The sequence below is a fragment of the Odocoileus virginianus genome, chromosome 15 (genome assembly GCF_023699985.2).
Source record: "Odocoileus virginianus isolate 20LAN1187 ecotype Illinois chromosome 15, Ovbor_1.2, whole genome shotgun sequence".
NCBI classification, from domain to species: Eukaryota; Metazoa; Chordata; class Mammalia; order Artiodactyla; family Cervidae; genus Odocoileus; species Odocoileus virginianus.
This window is the reverse complement of record NC_069688.1, coordinates 7278719-7289087: the sequence shown is the minus strand read 5'-3', so window position 1 is coordinate 7289087 and position 10369 is coordinate 7278719. Positions and strand designations below refer to the sequence as shown.

Below are 10369 nucleotides of genomic sequence, written 5' to 3'. Positions count from 1 at the left end.
GTTCCATCCCTGGTCAAGGAACTAGATCCTACAAGCTGCAATAGTTCTCATGTTGCAACTAAATAACCCCAATACTGCAAGGAAGATTGAAGATCCTGTGTGCCACAACTAAGACCTGGCACAGCCAAATAAATATTAAAACAAAGAACTGTCCTTACTTGTCACTCTGTGTCATTCATGAAGCAAAGAACATTATGCCACACAGTCATTGAAATGTCTATTTATTAATAAGTGGTGCAGTATTTATTTAAGATAGAACATAAAAAATCAGGTAAGAATTGTTTGCATAATATATATGGAAATCAACCTAGTAAAGTTGTTCAAAGATTGGACACAGCCAGAATATAAATTACACATACAGTTTAAAAATTACAGGAAATCATATTATAAAGAGCACTAAAGGCCACTTGTGGAAGAGTTGTGTTCCCGTGTAAGCCAGAATGTGAAGAAAGCCTACTGTTAGCATGGAGACAAATTCAGGGAGCAAGGCACCAGAATTCTATGCCATAAAAGGGGGTTAAAGAAAATACAATCCAAAATCAGATACAATGGATTCATGTCGCTGGAAACCTCCACATGCTCTTCAAAGACTGGTATTTTCCATCACTGCTGCATTACGAAGAGGAAAAAGTACAAGAAGAGCCATATCCCCCTGAAAGCAATGGGGAAAGCATTTTCCTTTAAAACAGGGAAGGATTGACAAGTCTGCTGAAGCTGGCCCGTCTTTCTAAGGTGATTTTCAAGATGGGTCAGAGCCTACCTCCCATCTCTAAAGCAAAGCCTCTGACACCTGAAAAGATAGTGGCACCCAGGCTGGGAATTTGTCCTTCCACCCAGACTCTGAGCCCTCAGAGGAACTTCGGAGGGAGAAGCTATCCTCCCCTCCCTTAGAACAGGATTCAGAGGGAAAATAAGAGCCCAATTATCAGATCAGGTTGGCTTCCGCTGGGAACCTTGATCTTTTCATATCAAGAAAGAAAAACACAAACTGTTCTGAGCGTTTGGCCTTCCGGGGAGTGTTTTTGAAGACCCAACTGTTTCTGCAGGATTTCAAAGCCCTGGAATAAAGGGGCAGTCTAGAGACAAAAGACCAGAGTTGGGAGGGAGGGACATTTGAACTTGTTTGGTTAAAACAATGAAGGAGATCCTTGGGGATAAGGAACAAGGGGCACTTGTGGGATTATCTGCAGCCATACCAAACTCCCAGAGCTAGTGGATTCCAACATGAACCAGACTGACAATTTATGTGGCATTATTTTCTCCTGCTGACAGCTGGAATGTGAAACCACTCAAAAGAATAGGCGGGACCACCAAATAGCAAGGGGAACAGTCAAGGCAAGAATCACTCCTCTCTCTAGAGATCCAATGGGTCTGCAATCATTCTACTGGAAGACAGGGTGGAGGAGGGCAAGGCTTTGTGGAAGATTCCAGGACCTGTCTGGGAGCATTTCCATTGACCTGGGAGACTTGGGATGGGAAGAAACAATGGGCTTTGGAGGTACATGGGTTTTTGTTGAGGGCTTCTCATTCTCAGCTTCAGCTTGCTCATCTACAAGGTGGAAATGGTAACACTTTTCCAGTGGGATTGTGATGAGGATTGCACAAACTCAAGAGAGAGAACTGTGATGTCCCATACCACTCCAAGTGAGAAATCAGGGCACGTTCCCCTCTCCCCCTTCCCTGACCACAGTCTTGTGGGCAGAGGAAGAGAATAGAACATGGAAAGAAAACATGTTCTCATGTTGTCTTACTCTGTGATGTCAAATTGTGTAGTCCATTTGACAAGTCTAAGAGGAATTACAGATATATTCCTAATCTGTGGGAAAGAATTTTGACTGCTCAATTATAAGTCACACTCAGGTTATTCTTACATAGAGCCCATTTTTTATTTATTTCTCTCTGAAACTTATTTCAACCCCAGACAGTCTTTAAAAACCCTGGGTCACCTATTGCCATCCAAGAGCTTGACCATCTTCCTTTCTATCTCTTAGGAGCTCCTGGTTCTGCCTGATTCAGGAGATATGAATATCCTGCTACTGGGTTTAACAAGGGCTGTGGGGCAGCCCTGCTGAATTCTGGAAAATCTATCCCAAGCACAGCATGAGTGGAAACCAACTATGGTAATCCTCCTTTGAGCCGACAGAGGCTTGTTCACCTCCTAAAACAATTTTCTAGTTACAGGAACATAAGATATCTGCAATTAAATCCTGTTTGCTTCTTTGTAGTTTTGGTGAAGACACCAGAATACTAGGCTGTGACATGAACAAGACAGACATTCTGGGACAAAGCAAGAGGAAACAGGCTGTGCCCAGGAGAGACCCGGAGAGCCCCATACCAAGGGTCAACTTTAGTAGACCTGGTGACTTGGGGCCCAAAGAAATCACATCCCATTTCTTAAACTCGAGTCCATAATTCCTTTTTTCAAAGAGAAACCCTAGTAAATGGGCTTATAGATAAGGATGTAGTCTGAGACATGAGTCTGAAGCCAAATGGGTCAAAGAGATGAACCAGCCTATGCGTGGCAGGGCACAGAGGGGACAAAGTGGGAGCAGTGAGCGGAGGGGAGGGGAGCAGGGCTCTTCTTGCCTTTTCTCAACTGCTCGCAGCAGCAGTGGTGTTACTATGCCTTTGAAGACAGCAGGGTTTTGGAAGAAGGAATGATGTCATCTTTCAAGGCATGGGATCCTCAATCATATTCCAGCCAGGAAGATGTTTCGAACATGTGTCTGCTTTTGCAGTTGCTCCAGTGGACCGGGAAGTTTTCTCTCATCTCCTGGGCTCAAGAGCAATGCTCTATTCTCACTGGGTGTTTCAGTTTTTGATCTCTAACATCTGGTCTAGGAGTTAGATCTGAATTCTAGATTCTGTGACACAATCACTCATTTAGTCACTGATCACGTAAGTGTGATTTTCTTGGCTCCTGATATAAAGAGAGAAGTGGTTTTTCTGGGTCATTGAGGTCTCTTCTCATTCTGAGCATCTAAAAGTCTATGACATTCTACTTTCCTGCATCTATGATAATAGAGGAGAACACTATTTCACAGTTTCCTTGCAGGCATGCTGGAGCTGAGACTGTTCAAAGCTGAGAACAAAGCCCCCTGGGGAGGGTTTCAGCAAACTTAAACTCTTTCATGGAAGTTCTCCACTCATTTCTAGCATTTGTCTCTCAGACATCATGGCACAATTGACTTTCCCTGTTGAAACCACTCATCTCTTTATATTCAATTATTCCTATTTGACTTTACCGCCTACAAACTGTGTCAGGGAACTTCCACGACCCGAACACTGGGATCCAACCGTCCTGGTCTCCTCCTTCCGACAGTCTGCTCTTCCTTATTTTGATGGAAAAAGGAAGCCTTTTTATTCCTAGAGATGTCCTTATTTAAATGGCAATTGTGAAAGTTCCTGATTCTGTCGTGTAAAAATTGGTATTGTATCTTGACCACTCTTTTTCGGAAAAAGATCTTCTCGCATAAATTTAGAGTTCATGAGTTACACCAAAGATTCAGGCAATGGAATCCATATATACTGTAAAAAAATGAACATGAATGGTAGTCATTCGGATATGGCAGTCTCTGTACTAGGGGTTTTATCTATACGAATTAGCTCTTTTGAAAATAAAAATTTGCCAGAAAAGCCAAACATGTTTGTTTGAATATAACTCAAATTTTCATCCAGGTCATCGTTATATCCTCTCAAGTTCTTAGGCATTTTCCACTCCTGGTTTCCTTAAGCACTAAATCTATACAGACAGTATCTGCTTCTGACCTGGGCATTGTTCTAACTGCTACCTGATTTAGGCTCAGTTTTAAATAGTGTAATATCAGTAACACAAGAATTTTGGGTTGATTTCAATACAAAGAAAGGACTTACAGTCTGTTCAAAAGTTCATCCTGAAACAAACAAGCCTTCAAAGACAAGTGAGGACAATGGGGCAGATTCCTCAGAGTGCCTGGGGTTCAGAGAGCAAAGACAATCCTTGTGGTTCTAAGTGCCTTGTGTGTGGATTCTAGGAAAACCAAGAGCAGTTACTTGGCATCTTCTGGAGGAAGCCTGGGCTGTGCTTGGCAGACTGTTCAAAATTCAGTTGACATCTAAGGACACTGGACACAGTTCTTCTCTTGCCCCAGAAGAACCTGGTCTGTAGGTTTCTAGAAGCGTTTCTCTTGAAATAGATGCTGTATATTGGTACTTACTATAAGCATCTCTTTATCAACACACAAAATGGAATTGTCTCAGTTCCTTGCCTGCTGTCCACTACGGCAGCAATCTGGTGAGGAAGAGAAAGCGTTTCTCCAGAACCTTCTCAGATGCTCTAAAAACTCTTCTTCCACAGCTTATCTTATTTGGAGCCATAAAGTCCAAAGCATGGAACTTAAAGTCCCTGGAGGACCCATTTGGCCTTTCCTGAGCTGATGGGGTCATGACCACTTTGATGCAGAGTTTCTACTTTCACGTTCTTCCATGTTCAATCTCTCACTGATTCCAACCTTGGAAGCATTCTTGTCTATATAGAATTGTCTGCAGGAATGAGATGAGGTTCTTTCCACTTTTGGTAGACACAGTTTGAAGGGAACTTTAATAATTCAAGGCCACTAGAGTCCTAGATTTTGGTATTTTTCTTATCTCTGAATTTCTGGTGCTTTGTGCGGTGCCTAGAAGACAGTGGTGCTTAATAAATCTTGGCAATGAATAAACAAATGAGTGTTTTTATCACACTTATTTGAGTGGCATAGAATTATGACAATGATCTTGGCCAGTTATGAGCAGCTCCTGTTATATTAGCATTAACAATTAATAATGTCTATAAGTAATTATTCTTTCAACTCACAGTGTCTTAGGAACTAACTGCCTTTCACAAAATAGGCATTCGATGCATATTGTTGACTAATGAACTCATTTGACCTATAGTATACCTTGGGATTGTCTGGCTTTGTTTTCATGACAATTAGAGCTTTATAACATCAATGCCATGTCTAATAAATCTGATCTCTCAGCTTCCAGAACAAACACACTTAATAAATAGAACTTTCTCAGTTTGATTTTTTCCCCCTTTTCCTCTCACAGTTAGAAAAAAAATACTTCCAGAATTTGCTTGTGTGCTAGTCTTTGATAGTCCAAACTCAAAAGTGATCTCAAGTACTTTCTTCTCAGCCAATAGCATTACCTTTAACCTAACATTTGGAAAGTGAATTTATCTAATTAATTTTGATACTACTAAAAGAGGACCTCTTAAATTTTGCATATATCATGTTGTGACATACAGAGATCGAATGCATATGATGAAGTCACAGTTTCCCTTGAGAAAGTCATACTTAGTTCTTGTAATGGAATTAATTTTTCATTATTTCATGAAGTTCAGCTGAAACTATTGTAGTTTCTTGGGGAAACTTCAGAACCACTGGTATATCTGAGGTAGAATAGTCTCAGATAAACCACTGGTATAGCTGAAGTAGAATAATCTTGGTAGAATAATCTCAATTTACCAGTAATCTTGGTAAATGGTTATTTACCAGTTCTGTTGGATTATTCCAGCATGCTGTTTCTTGGTTTGACAAAAAGATGTTTGTGGAAGCACATACTGTTTCTCCCTATAACCTATGTTCAGTCCTACACCCTGAATTTCTACTTCATCAATGACAGCCATGTTGATGATGTTGTCTGTGGGCAGGCAACTTGAACAGGGTTTGGTTTGCATTTCAGGAATTTTTTTTTAAGGGAATAGCAAAGCAGAATATTCCAGAAAGTAAATGTGTTCTTTTTTGCTTTCTTAGATGGGAAAGAATGGCTCTTAAGATTCTTATCATTTATTCATTCATGAAGATTAATTTGCCTTTGTCTACCCTGATACTGCATTGGGGCTATATAATCAACACAAATCCAATCCCTGCCATCCTGGCCTTATGACCCAGCACAGAAGCTAATGTGCCTTCTTATGGTTTGGAACAAAATACAAATTCCAGTCGTTTGTCAGTTACTAAAAGAACCTGAGGAAATCATCTAACTTTGGATCCATGATGACTATTTTTAATATGAGGATGAGAAAGTCTCACTTTTCCAGTTGGGAACTCCACTGAGTTCTTGGAAAATGCCTCTACTTGTAAGATACTGAGACCAGTGTGTTCTGCAGGGGTATTAATAAGTTAGAAAAATAATTGGCATGTTAGATGGCTCAGTCATTTTTGATGAAAGATTCCAGGAAGACCAGAATCAAGAACCAAGCCCTAAGGAAGGAACATAAGGTTTCTTGGGTCAACAACCCCAGTGGCACTTGCAGCCATATTATAGGGGGCCAGGGGAAGGATCAAATGATCCACACCTTTTGCCCTTCAAATGGCCAGAAAATCCAATAGTCAACCATCGGAGAGGGGGTTTCACATCTGATGTACGTGCTCATTCTTCTGTATTTCCTACCTGGGACTTCAAGGTCAACACCCATCCATTCATGGGACTCCCCACATACAACTTCCTTTCTACCATTCACAATGCCAAGGACTTCAGGCTTTGGCTGTAAGTTCCTAAAGTCAGGGGCTGACCCTTCATTATCACTGTACTCTGAGCCTTTTACGAGATACCTGTTGACATGTGGTTGAAAGAAACCCACCTCTGAGGAAGAAGCTCCTCTCTCCAATATAGTGCAAAATCCTCGCATTAGGTAACGATGAAGCTGTCAACCTTGTGTCTGCCACAGCCATTCGGGCTCTTGGCAACAATTTGAGGGAGAATACTGGTGGGATGCAGACACTCATGTCAGTCAGTTTGATGGTCACCCTGGCAACCATCTACAACGGCCCTTAGACGTGTGAAGAGAGTGAGACAATAACACTGTGGTGGAGTCATTTAGCTAATTATTCCAAGCCTAACAGAAATCTTGCCCATCAATGTGTTTCAGAGAGCAGCAACTTCTCCTAACAGGATGGCTTCTGCTTCATATTGATACTTATACAGGTCGGTGCACTCCAGCTTGTCTGCTTACACGTTAGCTAGTCTTATGGCTACATGTGGTTTCAAATATCTGGAGGGGTGAAATTAGATGGTTCTGGAAATTTTGCCTAAAATGTTGTAGCTTCATTGTATTGATTTTTTTTCTGGATCCAGAATGCAAAGCATCAGACAACCTTGTTTTGCAATAAAAGCAGACATCCCCCTCCCACTTGGACAAACAGTTTCATGAGTGCTTTCTATACAACACAGAATACAGGCACTTGGTCCCATTGTGGAAACTGCAGAGCAGTGTTGGGAGGAGACCAGGGCCTGCAGACAGTCAGCTGGCTGAGATCTGAGTCCCAGCTCTCCTGGCAGGTGATGGGGGCATCCCAGTCATCTCTCTTTACCTGGCCTACAGTTTCTCATTTTTACAGGGAAGGTACTGGACCAGGCAATTTCTGTGTGCCCTCTTGACTCCAGTTCCCATTTGACTCGGGCATCTTGTATGAGTATCACAGGGAGGAATGTGAATTGGAACCTCGTCTTGAAGGCACTGAACTGGACTCCTGCCCCAAGGGGCACCCCGCGGCTGATAAATTTTGTTATCTTTGGCTGCATAAGTTGGGAACTATTTTAATGTGTGTGTGTGCTTTCTCCCTGCCTATTCACAACTCATCCGAAATGTTACACTTGCCACCACCTTTGAGAGATGAAGAAACGGGCGTGAGAGTTGACAACGACAGACCAAGTGAGGTCCCTCTGAGAGCTTTTGGAAGGTTTTCCCAGCTTTTCCTTAATAAAATAATTTTGTAATTCTTAGTTTGGCAGATATGATGCTATCTCATTCCTGCCCTCACATTTTAGCTCAAGAGGCAACCTCCTTGGTACATGATGCTTTTTTGTTGAGGGAACTATTTGCTTGCTGTAGAAAACAACTAATCATTGGAGTGTTTTACACAAAGGGGCAGTGATGCGAGAGCAACGGAAACGACTTTCTTTGCTTACCAAACCAAAACCCAAAGCAGCCAACCACACAGACACATAGCACGGCTCATCCATAATTTCTCCCTGTACTAGCCCAGTCATGATTCAAAGTAAGAACAGCGGATAAATGTGTATCCTAAAGAGGTTAGCGGTACCATTTTATATAGTGTAAAGTCATGCAAACCATGCTTGAAAGGAAGCGGCTTCATTGTGGTGACCGGGGGAGGTAAAAGGCCACGACAAGCCCCCGCCCAGGTGGGGCCACCACGCACATGCATGCGTTTGATGCAGCCCCCAGTGATCTCAAGGGGACGTGGCGGGTGTGAGAGCAAGTGAGCTATACAAAGTCTGTCTACATTACAAGGAGGAGTCAGCCCACGACCCCCTTTTTAAGTGGGCTTGCCGGAAGGGGTCCATATTGAATCAGAAATGCCATCCCCTGTGGACGACAGAGGCATGGAGCCACTGGGTGTGAAGGGGTCGGTGTCCGTGTCCGTCTCACCCTCGGCCAGGTACCGTTTCTCCCTCATCCAGCTCGACCCCCCGCTCGGGCCAAACGCATAATCGTCTCTGTCCTGGGAGATGCTGAAGCCACTGGGCGAGCGTTCCAGCTCCTCGTGGTTGACTGACATCAGGGACAGGGGCGTGTCGCTGTCCCGGGTGAGGCTGCACCTCTGCCGGGGGGAGACGCGGTCCGAGCAGGGGCCATGCAGTTCCGCCTGGGAGCGGTAGCTCCCCCGGGAGTCGAGAAGCGTCAAGATAGGCAGGACGGTGGGCCTTTCCGCATAGGTGACCCTTTCCGCATGACCCTTTCCAGAACTGGGTCCCCCTAGGGGCAGGTTCACGGGGTCCTGGGCAAAAAACCCATAGGGGCCGACTTTGTCGACGGGCACCTGGTGGAAGCTGTAGGGGGCATCGGGGGTGCCCGTTTCGGAATAGTTGCAGATGATGGTTTTCAAATCCGAGTCCCTGTGGTCCTCTTTCCGCTCGGCCTCGGCTGGCGAGCAGGCCCCCTTGCTCGGGGAGAAGTCGCTGACACGCACCTGGAGCCGCTCCATGTGCTGCAAGTGCATGTCCACCAGGAAATCCAGTTTCTTCCCCATGTCGTGCACCTGGAAAATACGAGGAATCGGGGATTACTGCTTTCTCCGGGCCTGCGGGCACTTGTCACTGCTGGTGAGGAAAAACCAGAGCATTTACTTTCCAGCAAGGAAAAGCGTTCTTGCCATAAGAACTTGCCATAAGTCATATCATCATAGCAGTTAACTGTTTTGTGTCTCTCGATTTTGAGCTTTGTGCATGGATGCGTGCATGTGTGCTCAATCATTCAGTCATGTCCAACTCTGCGCCAGGCTCTTCTGTCCAAGGGATTCTCCATGCAAGAAAACTGGAGTGGGTTGCCATTTCCTTCTCCAGGGGATCCTCCTGGCCCAGGGACTGAACCCATGTCTCCTATGTCTCTTGCATCAGCAGGCGGATTCTTTACCACTGTGCCACCTGGGAAGCCTGCATGGATTTCTGCTAATCTAAAAAAACAGGGTATGGGCCTTCTAGAAACCTGGAAGCAGAGACATGGTGTAAAGATAAGTTTTACCCAAGGAGAAGGTGATCTTGCTGCTCCTGTTTGGATCCAGGAGAAGGAGTTCTTGATTTGTAAACATTCCCTTAAAGAAGCATCTGTATTGTCTGTGCACATTCCCCTTACTTGGGGACGTAAGCCCCATGGGTACAAGGGCAGTGGTTAGCAAGAATTGTGCTTCTCAGAACTAGAGATGTGCTCCCTAGGGGCCTTGGAAGCCAGTGGAAAGTACGCTGAGATCAGCTGCATCTACCCGCTCCTACCTACAAAATTGAGAACGTATCGAAATCATCGTGCGTGCACAGACACAAGTGTATGTGCATGTGTGAATGGGATGTTCTTCTCTGACAGTTCACAACTCACCAGGAAGGACTGAAGGCAGGTCTACCATTCCCTCTTATAGCTGACCACACAAAGCATAGAGCAAGATCATGGCTGAGTTGGCATCCAAGTCTAAATAACAACTAATCCTTCTCTAGCAGTTACTATGCACTTTAAAGTTATTTAATTTTTCATATTAATTTTCTTATTTAACTTATTTAATTTTCATAACAGTCCTATGAGGTGGATACTATTATTCTATTTTTCAGTTGAGGAAATAGAGGCACAGAGAGATGAAGTAACTCATCAAACATCACAAAGTAGGTAAATGGAAGAGCTGAGTTGACATATTAAAATTTAACAATAGAAAAGGATATTCTTGACATACTAAAAAGGGATAATTATTCAAATTTTCTCTTATCTTTTCTGCACAGATCCAATTTTGGGTTATGAATAAAATAAAAGGATTGATAGGAATCTTAAAGGAAATTGACAGTGCTATTTATCTAGCATAGCTGGGTGTATTGTGTGTTTAGTCGCTAAGTCATGTCCAGCTCT

At 43.6% G+C, this 10369-nt stretch overlaps 1 protein-coding gene across 2 annotated transcripts in view; it reads right to left on the bottom strand.

The window, feature by feature from the left end:
• Nucleotides 1-204: 204 nt before the first annotated feature.
• Nucleotides 205-10369, bottom strand: part of KCNQ3 (potassium voltage-gated channel subfamily Q member 3) — a 300304-nt gene continuing 290139 nt past the window's right edge. For both annotated transcript variants that reach the window (XM_070476996.1, XM_020879812.2), the window contains one exon: nt 205-9023. In XM_070476996.1, the coding sequence (XP_070333097.1) occupies nt 8301-9023 (723 nt within the window). In that variant the 3' untranslated portion in view covers nt 205-8300. The remainder of the gene's footprint in view (nt 9024-10369) is intronic.